General features: G+C 45.2%; 1 protein-coding gene across 4 annotated transcripts in view; it reads right to left on the bottom strand.

The window, feature by feature from the left end:
- The window catches only part of LOC128323746 (armadillo repeat-containing protein 12-like), a 41548-nt gene extending 24264 nt beyond the window's left edge, over positions 1 to 17284 (bottom strand). For 3 of the 4 annotated variants that reach the window (XM_053247432.1, XM_053247430.1, XM_053247429.1), the window contains exons 1-4: positions 9543 to 9763; positions 7346 to 7494; positions 3866 to 4000; positions 2798 to 2971 (exon numbers count right to left, since the gene is read on the bottom strand). In XM_053247432.1, coding sequence (XP_053103407.1) covers positions 2798 to 2971; positions 3866 to 4000; positions 7346 to 7494; positions 9543 to 9684 — 600 coding nt within the window. In that variant the 5' untranslated portion in view covers positions 9685 to 9763. Of the gene's footprint in view, positions 1 to 2797; positions 2972 to 3865; positions 4001 to 7345; positions 7495 to 9542; positions 9764 to 17127 lie in introns of those variants that run through there. The other variant, XM_053247431.1, reaches the window with a different exon arrangement.
- Positions 17285 to 19126: the final 1842 nt, after the last annotated feature.

The raw sequence follows: 19126 nt of genomic DNA, 5'->3' as shown, positions 1-19126 counted from the left end.
CCCTACCTGGGTAGGACAGGGCTGACAAAGGTAGGGTTGGTTGTCTGGTGCCCTGGGATTGCTCCCAATCCTGCCGCTTCTTCCCTGGGTAGCCCTGATTGCCTACCCAGGTTTAAAATGAGGTAGGACAACAAGCACACTTTGGTTGCATCTGGTTAACTGGGTTGCCATGCTGTTGGCAGCTGCTCCCAGGCCGCCAGCAGCCATCTTTATGATAGGGCAAGGGAAAATGAGCTGCCCGGCAGCATGGAGCTTCCCCAGTGCACTGTGGTGCTTGCACAGTGCATTAGCAATAGCAATAGCAATAGCACTTACATTTATATACCGCTTTATAGCCGGAGCTCTCTAAGCGGTTTACAATGATTTAGCATATTGCCCCCCAACATTCTGGGTACTCATTTTACCGACCTCGGAAGGATGGAAGGCTGAGTCAACCTTGAGCCCCTGGTCAGGATCGAACTTGTAACCTTCTGGTTACAGGGCGGCAGTTTTACCACTGCGCCACCAGGGGCATTGTGGGATGCTTGCTCCCCCCTCCCCCCCAATTGCTGCTGGGCTCACTTCCACACCACTCGTGTGTATGTGTGGGCAGTGGAGCCTTGCTAGGCAAATGGCCATCTGGGGGAAGGCAGGTAGGCTCCTGGCTTCCCCCCACCAACCCATCCCCTTGTGGTTGTGTGAATGATCTCATTATGTTGTATGAGTATATGTCTGTACACAGGTACGTGTTTTTGTGTGAATGACTGTACCTGCATCCACTTTAGAAGTGGACCTGGGTACAGGTCCCTCAAATACATGGTACAGATAGGAAGTGTACTACTGTGCTTGCATTCAACATAACATGTGAATAACTGCACCTGTGCACAGATCTGTACTGTATACCCTGTACACTCATAGGAATATAGGAAGCTACCAGACCATTGGTCCATCTAGCTCAGTATTGTCTACCCAGACTGGCAGAGGCTTCTCCAAGGTTGCAGGCAGGAGACTCTCTCAGCCCTTTCTTGGAGACACTAGGGAGGGATCTTGGAACCTTCTGCATGCAAGCCTGCAGGTGTTATTCCCAGAGTGGCCCGATCCCCATCCCTTAAGGAGAATAGCTTACAGTGCTCATGCATGTAGTCTCCCATTCATATGCAACCAGGGTGGAGCTTGCTTAGCAAAGGGGACAATTTAGCTTGCTACCACAAGACCAGACCTCCTCCCATAAGATTAGCTCATTGCATAAGTGTTGAACATATCATGTTAATAGGGCTAATATGCCAACAGTATGCTGGGATCTGTGTATACGTGTGTTCCTTTTGGCTTCCATGTAGCGCCTTCTAAAGCTGATTGTGTTACTCACTCAGTGTTACTCACTATAAGACCCTGGAGGCCAGTGGTGGTTCCCACCAACCCTAAGTATGGCTTGCTGACTAATTGTTTATTTGTCTGTGTGAAGCTTCAGCCAAAGGTGACTACAGAATGTCTTCGAATATCATGGATTCGTTTCCCGCAGTTTCGCCCATTCGCAGGCAACCTCCATGTAAACCAATTCAATTGTTACAGAGGTAGTTTAGGTCATTTGCAGGTTTTCCACTTAGGAAAACCCCTTTAACTGCCCCTTAACTGAACTGCCACTTCAGTTCAGAACCCTACTACAGAGTCACTACGGATCTGCTAAGTGTGCTTCCTTACTTCCTATGTTGTGACACCTCAGTCTCTGTGCTGACAGCAAGGTGCCATTCACATTTCCGATGCCTTCTTTCAGATTTTATCTTTGCGTCATAGTGCTACAACGTTGCATGTGCATCACGAAAAAGTAGCTGTATTTTCCTGTTGTAGGAGTTTGAGAGTCTGAGGGTCATTTTCAATACAATCCTTTCATGCCAAAGCATTTTACTCCTGTTATAGGATTTAATCTGGAAATCACCCAGCTGAGAAGCAGTGTGAGAACTGATATTTAAAATTTAACACACACACACACCCGCCCCAGAGCAGGCTGCATGCTTCTCAGCTCATGCATGGGCTGTTCTGGGGTGTTTAAAAATTAAATACCCACTCTTGCCCACTTGGCAAGATCAGCTGGCACATGAGAGGTGAATTTTAAAACTTTAACTCGTAGCAGCTGAGATGGAACCTATCCCCATTTGGGGGGTTAAAAACATGAGAATAGCCTTGCTGGATCAGGCCCAAGGCCCATCCAGTCCAGCGTCCTGTTTCACACAGTGGCCCACCAGATGCCTCTGGGAAGCCCACAAGCAAGAGCTGAGAGCATGTCTTCTCTCCTGCTGTTACTCCCCTGCAACTGGTATTCAGAGGCATCCTGAATACCAGAGGTTAGGTCTATTACTTGAGAATTGTGATTTCAGCATTCACCGAACTTTCCACAAACCTAACCCCCATGATATTCTAGGTCCTCCTGTATTCTGCACAGTCCCCCACCATGCAGAGACAAGCATTCTCATTGCGCTTTGCTCAGCACCAGGGGGCTCCTAGGGCTTGGGAAACCGAGCCCTCTTGTGCCCCTGCATCATCTTGGAGGGCATGGAGTGCTTCCCAGCCTTCCTAGTGTCCTCCCACTGGAGCTCTTAAGAAAGGGCTTCATCTCTCTTAAAGGGCCCTCCCAGCACTGAGAAAAGTGCAGTACTGTGCGGAGCTCAGCACAGTGGGAAATGGCTCTCACATTGAAGTTTTGGGTTATTGTTGGTTTTTTGCCCAAGTGACCTCTGCTTGAAAAACAGTGAAGATTTTTTTAACCGAGTTTAAAGAGTTTTGAGCTGAGTGCTAGGGTTGGATGAATCAGAAGCCTCAGTACCTGGGCCAAGGTGCTCCCCATCTGCAGAATGTCCATTAACAAGGGCATAAGTTTTTTCAGCAGCACATGCGTGTGATCTGGCAACTGCAGCCCGTTCAGCAGCCGTAGTCCAGCAACATGCACATCGCTATCCCAGGTGTTGGTGATCACTTCCAGAATCCTGGGGACAAATTCCTGTACAACGAAGTAGAATTTTCTGGTTATGAACCAAAGATGAGAACTGTGTGAATTCCACATGTCAAAGCACACATCACAGAAACTGGATGTTGGCACAAAAGTTGCACAAATGACTTTATACAAGAGCAAGCCCATTATTTCCATTGGGCTTTCTCTTGTGTAACATCATTTGCACAATTTTTGGTTTTGTGTAATTTGTGTAACTTGTGCACGTGCACCATTACTGAGCTAATGTATCCTTGCATGGTGTAAATCAGCCAAGAAGTGGTAAACAGAAAGCTCAACTCTTCTTCCAAAAGCAAGCATAGTCTTTCATCTATTACATGTTGATGGGATATTGTGCTATTATCACAGAAGAGACGTGTGGGGGTATGTGTATTCTTCAGGCTTATTTTTAGTGGCTGAATATTTCTAGTGACTACAAAATGACTAGGCTTAGTACCATATCCAGTGCCACTTCCTCCTTGACATTGTCAACTGAAGCAAGAAGACAATCAATTTTCTTCCTTATGGAATGATGTGGGCAGGACTCATGCTTACAGATGATGTTGGTAATGCTGACAGCATTCAAGTGTGTTGTTTCCTGCAGCTTCCAGGTGTGAGTAAACACAGGCATGTTCATCAGTTAATGACTGCAACACTGAGTGATTACTTGTATATCTGAAAGAGCCCACATAGGTCAAACCCCATAGGAATTGTTTTCAGAGCATACCCCCACACCTTAGACTCAATGCTTTTCATTGGAGTCAATTGACACATTCAGCTATGAGTAGTCAAATGACAGGACATTGAGTGATATGTTGTCAAGTGACAAACATGCATGTGTGAATCAGCCGCCAAAGGCGAGCTGAAGCCCAACAAAGAAAAGCAAGGTCTATTATGAGGGATTACCTGAAGTTTAATTTTAAACTTCCAGATACCGGTGAAGGCCTTGAGGGCATGTAATGCCTGAATCTTGATGCTGACGTCTGGATCATCCATGAATGAGGCCACCAGTTTGAGGTCCTCATAGGTACAGGCAGATGCCTGGAAAAGCAGAGCACAGAAACTTAGTAGAAAATTGTGGCTAAAATGAAACATAAGACACCACAAACATTTCCATTCTAAAAAACCCCTCATTGTGATCTTTCAGCTCTATCCCATTGATTTCAGCTAATAGAATTCAACTATTTGCTTCATTCTCCCATTGCACTTACAAGTGCTTAACATAACTGGGCTTTGTCCCACATTTTTAGACCTCATGGCTTTGAAGATAATCTCAAAATATGGATGCAAATGAAGATTCAGAAGCCAATTTCATGGCAGAGATGAGTATTTGGAATTGGCAAATGAAAATGAGTTAAAACAAGTTGTTGTAGTAAGAACTAATGAGCCTACTTTCCTTTCACTGTCTCTACAACTGGACAATATTTGGTTCATATCCAAGTCCACAAGTTAGATCTCTTTCACCTCAAAGGTTCACATGTCCACCATCTTGGACGGTGGTGAGTGACAGCATCACCAACGACACCATTGGGGCATCCCTATGTGTCCATACAGCTGTAGCAAATTTGGTTCGAATCGGTTACACTGTCCACAAGTTAGTGCACTTGAACCTCAAACATTTGTGTCTGCCATCTTGAACTGGGGTGGTTGACATTGTCACAATCAGCGCCATTGAGGTGTCCCCGTGTGTCCCTACAGCTGTAGCATATTTGGTTCAAATTGGTTAAGCAGTTCACAAGTTAGCTCACTTGCGCCTCAAAAGTTTATGGTTCCGCCATCTTGAATCAGGGTGGATGAAATCATTGCATACGACACCACTGAGGTGTCCCTGTGTTTTAGTCACTACAACTGTACCAAATTTGGTTCAAATGGGTTAGACAGTCCACAAATTAGCTGGCTTGTGCCTCAGACGTTCACGTGACCACCATCTTTGATTGGGGTGGATGACATCATCGCAAACTATGCCGTTGAGGTGTCCCTATGTGTCCCTACAGCTGTACCAGATTTAGTTTAAATTGGTTTAGCAGTTTGCATGTTAGCTCACTTGCGCCTCAAAAGTTTACATGTCTACCATCTTGAATCAGGGTGGATGACAACATCACAAACGACACCACTGAAGTGTCCCTGTGTGTCAGTCACTGCCACTATACCTAATTTGATTCAAATTGGTTAGACAGTCCACAAATTAGCCTGCTTGTTCCTCAGATGTTCACGCGGCCGCCATCTTGAATAGAAGTGGATGACATCATCACACACCACACCATTTGGGCATCCCTGTGTGTCCCTAAAGCTGTAGCAAATTTGGTTCAAATCAGTTAGGCGGTTCACAAGTTAGCCCGCTTGCACCAAAATAGTTTACACATCCGCCATATTGGATCAGGGTGGATGACATCATCACAAACTATACCGTTGAGGTGTCCCTATGTGTCCCTACAACTGTACTCAATTTGGTTCATTTTGGTCCAGGCGTTTGCAAAGTTGATAGAGACACAAAGATACACACGGACGGACACACACACAGAATGCTAGGTAATCTCATAAGCCTATTGGAAAGTAGGCAAAAAATACTCAAATCTCTATCTTATAGTTGTTAACATGATGTTATTCTGGGGGGAACTCAATACAATCTTACTTAGAAGATGAACCCATGTTTCTTCAGTCCCAGCACAGTGTCCCACCAGTGACTGTTGCTGGTGTCCAGCTTGTTATAATAATAATTAAAAAAAATCAAAATTAATAAAATTAAAATCAAAATTAAAATTAATAATTAATACTATTCCAAAAAGATTGCGAGTCCTTTGGGGACAGGGGACTACCTTCTTATTCTTTGTCTGTATAAACCACTTTGAGATTTTGTTGTTGTTGAAAAGTGTACGTAAATAATGGCCAACATGATGCAGAACATTACCCAAGGCAGTACCATTGAAGTTTCAGTGGGACTACCTTGAGTAATACTCCTCATCATGTCAGTCAATAATAATAGTAATACAACTTGAGATGCCATACACAGGATTTGTAGACCGTCACCCATCCAGACACTGATCAGATTCAAGTCTGCTTAGCTCTAACAAGGTTGCTACAGCAGCTTGTGCCTTTAGAGGAAGGTTGCTACAGCACATTCCTTTCGAGTCTTCAGAAACACATAGAGGTTGTTCTCACGAGCAGCCAAGCCTGGGCTTGCCTGTCCATGAGAACCGTCGTGATCTGCCCAGATCCCAGCAGTGCTGCGGTGCGAAACCCAGAACTGCAGCCTGGATGTTAGCCGAGGTTACGGGCACAAACACGCCAGTGCGAGCAGCGTGCGAGCACAGTGCCAGCAGCGCTGACACAGAGACAGATGCCTAGAGCACCCATCCCCCGGGGGAATCCCCCAGTGCACTGCGCTCAGTGCACAGTGGGATACCCAAAGGCCATGACACTGAGTCCTGGCCTCAGAGCGATCCGCCCTGAGCACGGAGCAGGGGCAGGGCTGATCATGTGGGGGAGCATGGAGAGTGCACTCTCACCAAGCAACAAATAACCATCTGGGGGTAGGAAAGGTTTGGGAAGCCTGTTGGGTCATGTGAATGGACCCATACTCCTTTGGAGTGTTTGCAGCAACCTGCTAAAATGCAACCTGCTCTTGACAGTGACAAACCCAACTCTTGAAATGTGGGTGTTCCTCAATCATGTGTGAAGAAAGTGAAAATGTGATTTAAAATACAAAAGCAGCACACAGGTGGCGTGACTGAGTTATCTATCTATCTATCTATCTATCTAGCATATTTCTATACCACCTGATATGTACATCTCTAGGTGGAGTACAAAATTTAAAATATTTAAAAGTCACAAATTAAAATACATGACAATAAAAATAGAATAAAAGACTTATTAAAACAAGTTCTTAAAATTATTTAAAATTTTATTTATTTTATGTTATTGTTAAATTTATATACTGCCTTTCATTAAAACAAACACAAATAATTTAGAGTTATCCCCCTGCCATGCTGCTTTTACCTCTGCCTTACGTTCTGCAGGCCATCTCCCAAGCTTATCCATCCCCTCCATCTGGGCTCCAATAACAGAAGTAAGCCCGGTTGGGAGAAAAAGCCCAGGGGGTGGGGCAGCAGCTGGTGAAGGTTCAAGTTCAACACCCCACCAGTGTATCCCTTTATTTTATTTTATATACAATACTTCCACATTTTGTGCTTGAAATCACAAACCCAATCCTCTGCTTGATTTGTGCTTGGGGCAGATCCCTGTTTAAACTACATGGGCGATGTCGTTTGGCCCCGTGAGATAAGCCTTAAAGTGACAGGGTATGAACTGGGATAGCCTATCCACACCCAGTCATACAGGCTTGCTCTGCCACACTGCATTAGGTGCCTTGGAATTCCGAACTCTCACCTCTGAATCCAGTAGGTAAACACTTCGGGTGATGCCGTGCAGTATCATATTCTTGGAGTAATTATCTAGCTTTGGGCTGAGGGATTTCAGGAGTCCCCTGAGTTCTCCGGAGTCACTCACAGGTTGAGTCTGGTCCTCTAGGGCAAGTTCTAGAGGGGGAAAAGGAAAGGTGGGCAGCCCCAAGAACCACAGGAAGGCCAAAAGAGAGGGGATTACAAACCTTAAAACGGTGCTGAATGGTGCAGGTAGGGAACTGAATAAAAATGCCCAACATGTTTAGACAACGTGTCTTCTTCAAAGGTATCATTGCATGCCTTCTCCTCAGGGGCGTAACTATAATAGGGCAAGGGGAGACAGTTGTCTGGGGGTCCACTGCCTTGGGGGGCCCCCCAGAGGCAAGTCACATGACTGACTCCCCTAGCCGCACACCAGCCCAGGCTTCCTTCAGTTGTATTCATCCTCCAAAACTGATGTGAGTGTGAAGACCTGGAGCTACCAGAACAGCAGGTCTTTCTCTAGTCCCATTCAATGACTTGCATTGTCCACAATTCACAAAACCTTTAAAAAAATAATTTAGTATGATGTTCTATTGTGGCACATAGGATATCTATCTATCTGTCTATCTATCTATCTTCATGAGCTGAGCTTCAGTGAGGGGGGCCAATTTAAAATCTTGTCTCTGGGCCCACTCCAACCTTGCTACGCCCCTGCTTCTCCTGTTGCAACCAAGTGCTCTCTTGGAGTTCTGGTTCCCCAAAGGAATATCTTGCCAGTCATAGGAACTCAGCTACTTGGAGGTATCTGAGAATGAGGCTGTTCTCACAAGCAGCCCAGCCTGGGCGTGGCTGTCTGTGAGGACCACCAGGAGCTGCACAGCTCCCGGCAGCACCTCGGTGGCAGACCCAGCTATGAAACCTGGCTGTTAACCCTGTTTGCCTGACCGTCTGTCAGCACTGGCTGCTTTCAGCCAGTGCTGAGACATTAAGGGGCGCCCACAATGCACTGCACACTCTCATGGTGCTTTGTGGGATTTCTGGGGGCCGGGACAATGTGTCCCAGCCCCTACAACGCCACACTGCCTGGGGCAGCAGCAACTGGCACCGGTCATCTGTGGGAGAGGCAAGCTTCTGTAGCCTTACTCCCCACGCGCCCTCCCACCTGGGTCCCCAGTTATGAGAAAAGATGTAAAAGATGTGCCGTCAAGTCGATGTCGACTCCTGGCGACCACAGAGCCCTGTGGTTGTCTTTGGTAGAATACAGGAGGGGTTTGCCATTGCCTCCTCCCGTGCAGTATGAGATTATGCCTTTCAGCATCTTCGTATATCGCTGCTGCCCAATATAGGTGTTTCCCATAGTCTGGGAAACATACCAGCGGGGATTTGAACCAGCAACCTCGTGCTCCCTAGGCAAGTTACTTCCCCACTGCACCATTAGGTGGCTAATCATGAGAAAGGGCCCAATATTTAATTCATAGTTGTTCATATTCATTAAATAGCTTGCTTCATTACAGAGATATGGGCAAAAGTGAGGCCATCTTTCAGTACATAAGAGGATGCCTTTGCTGCACATTCAGAGATCATATATAGGGCTGAAAAATTATAGCACAAGTTAAAAGGGGGGGGGGGAGGTGTGGCTCTTTCTCCCTGAGCTGAATCAACCTTTAGTGGCTATCTGACAGTCTGTCTTACAGCTGATTGATATGGCACAACATGTCACTTGACAATAGTGCACATGGAACATGATTAAGCAAATGCATATAATGGCTGTCATGCTGTACAACAATATGTCATCATAACAACTTTGCATGCATGCAAGTTTTGCAAGTTATGCAAATGCAAAATTTGCACAAATGATATTATATGAGAGTAAGTCCATTATAGCCAGTGAGCTTACTCTCATAATGTCATTTGCGCAATTTTTGCATTTGCGCAATTTGCATGCATGCAAAGTTATTAGTCTGATATATTGTTGCACAGCATGTCAGCTGTCATTCCCACATATTCATTGGGAACACATCAAGAAAGCCTGTTCTCAAGCGTTTGATTTGGCAGGTGTGAGTTAAACCCTTATGACTGGAAAACTGAGCTGTGGATTCACTCAGATCTGAATTGTTTGTTGCATGGCCACTGCTAGTTCTAGAATATAGCAAAATGCTGTGGGAATGTCTCCCCATCTCTCTAAATCCCACATTACTCACTGGCTAAAGTAATTGGCTCTGGAGTGTAGGGAGGGCTATGGATCCCTGCAACGATGGTCTTGGCCAACAAGAACGCAGCCCCAGCTCCTGTCGCCACAGTTGCCATATTTCTTGGTGAGACCAGCGCTAAATACTTCATCATAGTTTGAACTGCCAGGGCTCCAGAGCCAGGCCTGAGGCCTGACCTCAGGCAGGATCTGCAATGGAACACTAGGCTACATGGTTTGTGATGTCACCAGATTCCATTATGACATCTGCAGCACTCCATCCCAGTGAGTCAAGATCCTCAGGATAAACTATTCTGCTGCTATCACTCACCTTTTGCCCTCATCTGTAAAATGAGCACAGCCTGGTATCTTCCTTTCCTACCTAAGGATAAGGACTGGGAGAACTGCAGTTGATGGAAGTAAGTGCATTATCTTGGCGTTGGGCTCCCACTGGTGCTTGGCTGAAGTGCGGAGGGCAAGGAAGGTAACTGAGCAAAGAGACACCTTTTTAAAGTGGTGATTCTCTTATGTTTAGCAGTGGGAGAGCAACTGGCCCTATCCAACCCCCAGCACAGCATCTCTCCAGTGGCTGTTGCTGGTATCTGCCTTATGTTTCTTTTTAGACTGTGAGCCCTTTGGGGACAGGGGACCATCTTGTTTATGTATGTATTTTCCTATGTAAACTGTTTTGAAAATTTTGGTTGAAGAGTGGTATATCAATATCTGTAGTCATCGTCGTCACAGTCATAGTAGCTGAGGATGCCAGGGAGTGCGGCAGTCCTTGAAGGCTGCTATAAAGGAGTTCCATTCTTAGAGAGGCTTTGCCCTTGTGGGCTGGACCAGGTTGAAACTACTGAGCACGTTTTACTATTTTGCTTATTTTATAAGGATAACCGTGAACTATTTAGTACACCTCTGATGTGTAAATTCCCAGGTCGACAAGATCAATTTTATTGTTCTTTGCTGCTTTTAGATTCGGAGTCTGCAGTTACATCTAGAGTTGCTCGATACTGTGCTGCTGCCATTAATATTTGTCGGCAGTTGATTAATAAGGAAATTTTACTGATTTAATTTATAATATCCATTTTATTGATACTGATATATTGTATTTTAACTAATCCTTTTAACGATATTTGTTAACCTTCTTTTCTTTTCTTTTCTTTCTTCTCCTTTTTCCTTTATACTGCTCTGGTCGGTGGCCGTAACAATAAAGATTCTGATTCTGCCAGGGAGTGAACCTGGAACCTTCTGCATGCCAAGCGAATGGCCCCATCCCTTAGTGGATGGGCCCACGTGGGGAATCGCTTACATCATCAGACAGTGCTCACCTATAGTCACCCACCCCAATGAGATCCTGTTTAGCAAAGAGAACAGTTCATGCTTGCTACCACAAGACTAGCCTCTCCACCAGTTCTGGGGGTGGAGACTGGGGCAGAATCTTCATATTAATATAAAGCAGGGGTCCCTAGCCTTGGATCTCTGGATGCTGTTGGCCAACAGTTTCCATCCTCTCCAGCCACAATGGCCTAGCCAGGAATATCAACAATGGCCCAGACAACAACATCTGGGGATCCTTGGTCCAAGGTGTATAACTTCGGCTGGAGGTGGGATTGCCTTGCCTCTTGCCTTTCCAGCAATTGAGGGGGGAAAGGAGTAAATCTCAAAGGTGCACAGATTAGACAGGTGAGCCATTATTAAGCCAATTGTATTTCAAGTGGATGTTCATCTTTAGGGGCACAGATAAAGCAAAGTTTTGATACAGCAAAGACTCTGTGATAATAAAGAATTGCTTTATTGATGGCCTTTAAGAAGAAAATCCCCTCAAAATATATTGGGCTTAATTATAATAAGTATTTCCTACACTTTTGTGACTGCAATAAGCTGAAACTGAAACTGGTACTCCTTTGAGGTTTCCTGTCCTGTGGTTCCTGTATTGGTTCCTTCCTTCCTTCTTTTCTAGCACTTGGGCTTAACTCGAGGACAAAAACTAGCCAGGGTGGGCTTTTTCTGGCTATTTGGCAACTAGGGATGTGCGGACCGGTCTGGCGGTCTGGCAGTTCAGTCCGGGGGTTCGTGGTAGAACTGAACCACCACCCCCGGTTCTGTCGGACCAGAACTGGACCGCCGGGTCCGGTCCAGCAGGTCCGTGAACTTTAAAACATTTTTTTTAAGTGAACGAATTACCTGTAGCCCCTTCGGCCTCAAACCGAACCAAGCCAGATGGTTCCGTGCACACCCCTATTGGCAACCCTGCACTGACCAAGCATAAAACCTCATCTTGTCTTCTCACGGTGCTCAGCTGGGAGTTTAGAACTGACTTTGCCCCCAGACCACCTCTGCATCATGTCAAGCATGATGTGCAGGGTCTGGAAACCAAGTCCAATGAGGGATGATTGAAGGAGCTGGGCATGTTTAGCCTGGAGAAGGGATAACTAAGAAGGGATGGCTGTATTTATTTATTTTATTTTTTAATTCAAACACCGCCCTTCCAAAACTGGCTCAGGGCGGTTACTCCTGTATGATAACCATTCAGATATCTGAAGGACTATCAAACTGAAGTGGGAACAGGCTTGTTCTCTTTTGATTCTGGGGACATAACCAGAACCAATGGATTGAAAAGGCAAGGAAGCCGATTTTGGCTGGACACTAGGAAGAATTTCCTAACTGTAAGGACTGCTCAACAGTGGAACAGTCTGTCCCATGCGATGGTGGGTTCTCCTTTGCTGTAGGTTTTCAAATAGAGGCTGGACAGCCATCTGTCTCAGGGATGCTATAGCAGTTTCCAGCACTGAGTAGGGGTTGATGCCTTCCAGCCCTAAAATTCTAGGATTCTGTGCATAGACCTCCTTCTGTCCTTGCCCAGAGTTCAGTGCTAGGTGGACGCAGGTTTGCAGCAATGTCAGCTTTAATGGGCTACATTGTACATCCTAGAATCAATATTGATTAACAACAACAACCTTCCCCTTGGGGGCAGCAGCAGGATGTAGTAAGACTTTGCACCTCTTGCATGGGCCCCTGGTGTTACCAGCCAGCCCCCAAAGATCTATTCATTATTTATTATTTAAAATATTTCTACCCAGCCCCTCCAGTGCACTACTGCTTGGGGCAACTCACAACATTAATAAAATAGATTCAATGTAGAATAAGACTAGTACAGTCAAACAAATTAAGTTAAACAAGTTGAAAGACCAGACTAAAACCACAATTAAAATTGCATTCTTTTAAAAGTTTCAAATCAAAAGTTATTTACAAAGCTAAATCAAAAAGCACCGATTTACCAGTACAACTTACTGCATGTGACTGCAACCCACACTGATCCCATTTGGGAAGCTTCTTCAGCTGCAGCAGCCCTTTCAAAGGAAAACACTTTCCACAAAAAAACACAGGGGACTCAACTCTAGGTCCAGCCTTCTGGATCAAGTGTGCAACTACGACAGCATCATCTGGCTGACCCGGCTGCTCTTCTGCTCACAGGGCAGATCACATCTTGTCTATATTCCTGGCTTCCACTGAGAAGCAGTTACTGATCAGAGGCAAGTATTCTTTGGGACCTGGTTTTTATCTCGCTTCTACTGGAGCAACACCATCATACGCAGAGGACAGAGAACTGATGTGGAATGAGAGTGAGCGAAAAAGACAAATTGTACTTCAGGGGCTTTGCACATGATGCACTCCCCCCCCCCCAATAACCTGCTAGTCACACATCCCTGATGTTGGCGCATTGACACCAGGGGAGAGGGACTGGCAGTGCATCCCCACTCCCTCCTCACATGTTTGGCTCTCTGTGTGTGTCCCTATTATAGCTCTGCTTTCACAACATATGCAGGGTGAATGACACAAAGGGGCAACCTCCTTGTGTGCAGGTGAATGTCTGCCTGGCCTGTAGGTGCATAGACTGTACATATGCTGAGCTCTCTCTCTGAGGCCAGGAACCCTACTTTTTCAGGGCTCTAGATAGTGTAGAACAAGTCCAATGCCTATACACAGTTGTACATACAATGAGCATTATGCAGAGATTAAACTAAATGTGTGTTGACTGGGGGTAACACCTACTGCCACTATCCCATTTGCACCTATAGACATGTTTATGCACCCTGGATATGTTATGAGATTCTTTGGCTCTTGTGTTATGCTTATGGACAATACAACCTCCTACAGGTAGATGGCGACAATAGCCAACACAAACACTGCTTGTTCCTTGTCACTGGAACTGCCAGCAACCAGAGCAGAAATGGGCAGGCCCATTGAAGGCTTAGAAGTTTTTTCATTTCGTTCTTTAGTGCATGTTCTTTAGTAATTTCTTTATTTGTTTATTTTAGTTTGGGGAGGGTTTTAATACTTTCCAATGAAAAGGTCTCATATTATGCTAGTGCATTGATTTGTGCAGGGGTTCCCCACAGGGGGTACTAGTATCCCTAGGGGTACCTCAAGGGCTCTCAGGAGGTACTCAGAGTCCGCCTGCTTTCCTACACTGCAGCCACTCTATATGTTCCCATCTGAGGATCGCTGGCTTGAAGCTGATTGTCCTCAGTAATGTGTGCCCACTGCAAAAGGGGAGGGAGGGGAGTGAAGATCCTCTTCTGCTCCTGATTGGCTAATTATGTACTGAAGCTCAGTGTACCGCTTCCTCAGCCTGACTGACAGACTGCAGAAAATTAGCACAGAGTACTGCTATTGAAATTTATAGGGCAAATAAATTTGTCCCACTAATTTCAATGGGAATGCTCATGAGTAATTTAGCCTGGATGTGAGAGAGAGAGTCTGGAGTGGCCGATTTTATAATTTTTAACATTTATTTATTTATTTATTTATTTATTTATTGAATTTATATACCGCCTAATATAGAAATGTCTAGGCAGTGTACAGAATTAAAAATAATATAAAATACAAAACATTTAAAATTCATAAAAAGATAAAATAGATTTTAAAAATAATTTTTTTAGTGTGTGCATGTACACACACACACACACACACACACAAAACATACACAATCTCTACAGCGTACCTGAGCTGAAGGTTTGCCACAGAAGGGGTACACTTGTTTTAAAGAAGTTGGAAAACCATGATCGTGCATGTGGGCTTTAGACAGCTTCAGAAATACTCTTGTAATGCCAAACGCGCCCTCCCCCCCCGCAAACACAAGAAAGAAGTGTGTGTACCTATTTTTAAGAGCGACTTATCTAGAGAACAGCAGATTGTGCGTAGAAGATTATCCTTTCATTTAGTCAAATGAATAACCTCGCACCATCCCAAAGACAACACATTACAAAGCAAATATAAAATATCCAGTTGAAACTCAATTAAAACAGCCAACAATGAACAAAGGCTTAAACACACATCTCACCACTGTCTATTGTCTTGGCTCCCAAAAGCCAGACATATAGAAAAGCTGGCAAGTCTCCAGGGCGGAAGGGAGTTCCATGGGGAATGCTTCTCTGAATGCCAAAACTGTTCTGACTTGATGAAAGGGCTGTAGCCTCAAGAGGGCGCTCTCGCTCAGTCAATAAGACACAAGAGAGGAGGCAGTCTATAGGTATGTCGGCCTAGGCTGTTAAAGGTTTTATAGGTCAAAACAGCACCTTGAATTGTTCTTGTGACTGGGACAATACAAACAATAAAGCAGACTGCAGTGTTAGTGTAATGTGCTCCCAGTAGTGCTTTCCCTCAGGCCATCTGACTTGCCAGCACAACAACTGGAAGACATAGGAGCCTAATGTACCCTTTAAAATGGTGCCGCTGCTGAACACTCTACATTGGGCGTAGCAAGGTTGGGGTGGGCCTGGGGATGAGATTTTAAAATGGGCCTCTTGCTGCAGATTAACAATGGAGACTTTCAACCATGCTGTGTGAGCCTATGTATGTTTTCTCAGAAATCCTAACGAGTTCACTAAAGTTTGCTTCCAGGAAGTTTTTCAAAGGGGGCTTTGAAAGCCCTTTAACGCACATCTCCTCTGGAATGAAGGAATGAGCACAAATTGGCCAGATTTACTCCAAAGTCCCTGCGACATATCAGGGAGCAGTTCACATACAATTTGGGTTTTTCACTGCTCAGTTTTTTACACTGATTGTAGCCTGATTTATATCTGGGGTCAAAAATCCACTATTTACGTTGGTTTTTTAGGACAACTTCATTTTTGTATTAAAGCCTCCCAGTAAACTCACAGTAAAGCCTGCTGTGTGTAAAAGTCCCAGGTAAGTGTGTGGAGAATTGCAGCTTCAGGCAGCAAACCTAACCACATTTAGCTGGAAGTACATTTCACTGAAACATAAAGGGCTTACTAGCAAGGTAAGTATGTCTACTTAGAAATAAACTCCATTTCATTCAACTGTCTGAGATCCTTCCCTAGTAAATACATATAGAATTGCACATGCTCAGGGATGTAAATCAAACCAAACGAATTTGTGCTCCTAGCATATAATTTGCTCTCCATAGGAGACCAGTAAGTCCCACTGAAGTGACGAAGATAGGTGGGGAGAAATAGAGAAAAGAGCAAGACTTAGCACCATTCCTCAGGAGAAAAGGAGAGGGGGAGAATGAGGAATCCTCCTCCTCTTGGTAAACTTTTAAGATATATGAGACATGCCGGGGCTCAAGGAGCTCCCAAAGTTACACCCCTCCATCCTAAAAGTCATTCTCCCTGATCCCCAGTGTGGAAGGAGGGCTGGTTGTGGTCTCTCACAGTACTGAGATAAAAACACACTCTCTGCCGGTGCTTAGAAGCAGGGTCGTCCCTAGAGAGGTGCGGGGATGGGAGGCAAATCAGCACGTGCAAGGGCCTCCTTAGTGTTTCACATCATTACAGAATCACACTGATAGATGACATACAGTGTAAATAGTGTGAGTGAGGTTTGTGGACGTGACCAACCAGCTTGGACAGATAGTGCATTTCTAAAGAAAACAAATAAAAGCACAGCACATGCATCACAGTTCTCACTCAGACCTTCTGGGTTGCAAACCAACTTGAACATAGTGTACTTATAAAGATTGATTGATTGATTGATTGATTGATTGATTGATTTAACATTGTTTGTTTATTCCAGAAGTTTTTGTAATTTTCTGCCACGAAACAAGCCACTTATAGGACTTTTTAAAATGGTTTTTTTAATTGAAAATTTTTTTTAAACCAACAATTTGTCCAATCTACTTCAATTTAAATATACACATTCCTCCCACCCTGCCCTACATCTCTGCTCAATACCAAAGCCCTGTGCCAAGTCATTCTAGGTTATCAAAGGCTGGGGCAGAAAGGAGGGTGTTTTACCCTCTTTTATGAAGGCAAAGGGCAGATATTTCCATAAGGTGGTGGAATGGTGGTCTAGGTGGGGGTGGGGAGGTGGGGTGGGCGGGCTTCAGTTCCAGACATTTTTGTAATGTTCTGCCATGAAACGGGCCATGTATAGGACTTTTTTTTGATAGTTTAAAAACTTTTTTTAAAAAAAAAAATTAAAAACCATCAAATTTTCCAATTAGTTTCAAATTAAATATTCAGAGACTTCTCAATCTGCCCTATCCACCCACCCCCAAACCAGAGCCCTATGGCAAGCCAATCTCTACTATCTGGTGGAGAGATAACCACAAAAAGGAAATCACATCATACCTCCTCCATTATTTGGGCTGGGCTGGCTGGGCTGGGCTGGGCAAAGAGTCTGCAGAGAGCTGGGCTGGGCAAGGGCAGTCAGCATTGGCCCCTCTGCCCCTCTCCCTCTTTCCTTGCTGCCTGGAGAGCTTCAGGCTTCAGCAAGGCCTACACAGAGGCCTCTCTGGAAGCCCCGCCTACTCACCGAACAGCTGAGAGGCGGAGAGGGAAGGCGCCCTAGCAGCTTATAGGCCTCTTCTGCTTCCTCCCCCTTCTCATAATCAGCCCAATGGTGAGGGAGAAGGCAGCGGAGAAAGAGGAAGTCAACAGGAGAGCTGGGCCACCATGGCAAAGAACGGCTCAGATGGCAGGGTAGCAGAGGGAGTTGTGGGGCAGCAGGGAACACCTTGCCACCTCCCTGGCACCTCAGTAATTGGCCGCTTGAGGTGGCAGCTTCAGCTCCCTTCATGGAAAGACTGCTCCTTTCTGAGTGGCAATATGTGTTCCTCTTTAGGGCAGTGCCAGTTGAGCAGGATAAACAAAGCCCAGCTCTTCTGGCAGAGGTATCAATGTCAAAAGTCAAGACTGATCTGTGAGCTGATCTGTGGGTTATCTTCAGCTCAAAACTGCTCTGTGTAATAAATGTATAGTATAGACAAGCCAAGAAATGATGAGAAAAAAGTTGTATACTCTTATAGTAGGGCGTAGAGTCAGATCACCAGGCAATAGTCCACCACCTAGTCTAGTAGTACTGTCAGTGGGTATTTTCTCATGATTAATGAATGCCTGGGATCCTTTAAGTGTGCTGGCACCTGGATCATATTAGTGTGCTGTGAGTGGGGCTGATGTGTACCCTGAAAGAGCAAGGCACCTTGACGTCTGTGCCTGTTAGAGTGGGGAAGCCCTATTGTAGCATGACCCCCCCCCACCACACACACACACACACACACACTTCTGCCTATATACTTCCAAGGGAAGGAGTAGGGGAAGAAGTCAGCATTACATCTGAGGGGAATCCCAGGAACATCATTGCCCAGGAAGCATGGCCAAGTTCCGGAGCTCTGGCTGCCTGGGCAGAAAGGAGGGTGGAAGACTGGGAAGCCACGTTAACGGGCCTGTCCTGAAGTTGTTAGGAGAATGCCTGCTTGCCTATTCTCAGGAAATAATACATGATTGAGGAAATAATACATGTGCATCATTGGCTGAATAAGAACAAAGTGTGCTTCTATTCCCCTGAACTCTGTTGCTTAGGTCTCGAAGGTTTGCTTTGCCAGGGCTCAGACACAAAATTTGCACATATCATAACTGAGCGGTACTTCCCTTGATTAGGGAGTCACCTTAGCTTAGTGGTAGAGCATATGCTTTGCATGCAGAAGATCTTTGGATCAATGCCTTACATCTTCAGGGTTTTTTTGTTTTTTAAAAAAAATTCCATTGTTTGCCCTGTCTTCTGTTCAAGGCACTCAGGGCAACATGATCCTCCAATTTTATCTTCACAGCAATCTGTAAAGTAGGTTAGTCTAAGAAAGAGGATACTTGCCCACAGTCACCCAATGAGTTTCATGGCTTAACAGGGATTTGAACCTAGGTTGGGGAGGAGAGCTGGTATTGTAGTAAAGTTAAATTGTGCCGTCAAGTCGATTTTGAGTGCTGGCGCCCACAGAGCCCTGTGGTTTTCTTTGGTAGAATACAGGAGGGGTTACCATTGCCTCCTTTGCTAAGCAGGGTCTGCCCTGGCTTGCATTTGAATGGGAAACTTCATGTGAGCCCTGTAAGATATTCCCCTTTGGTGATGGGGCTGCTCTGGGAAGAGCATTCGTATGCCTGTGTACAGAAGGTTCCAATTCCCTCCCTGGCATCTCTACGATAGGACTGAGAGATACTCCTGCCTACAACCTTGGAGAAGCTGCTGCCAGTCTGTGTGGACAATTCTGAGCTAGATGGACCAATGGTCTGACTCAGTATAAGGTAGTTTCCTATGTCCCCATATCTCTTGTATCTTAGTCTGACACTCTAACCA

This window comes from Hemicordylus capensis, chromosome 4 (genome assembly GCF_027244095.1).
Source record: "Hemicordylus capensis ecotype Gifberg chromosome 4, rHemCap1.1.pri, whole genome shotgun sequence".
In the NCBI taxonomy this organism is placed as follows: Eukaryota; Metazoa; Chordata; class Lepidosauria; order Squamata; family Cordylidae; genus Hemicordylus; species Hemicordylus capensis.
This window is presented reverse-complemented; position numbering and strand designations above follow the sequence as displayed.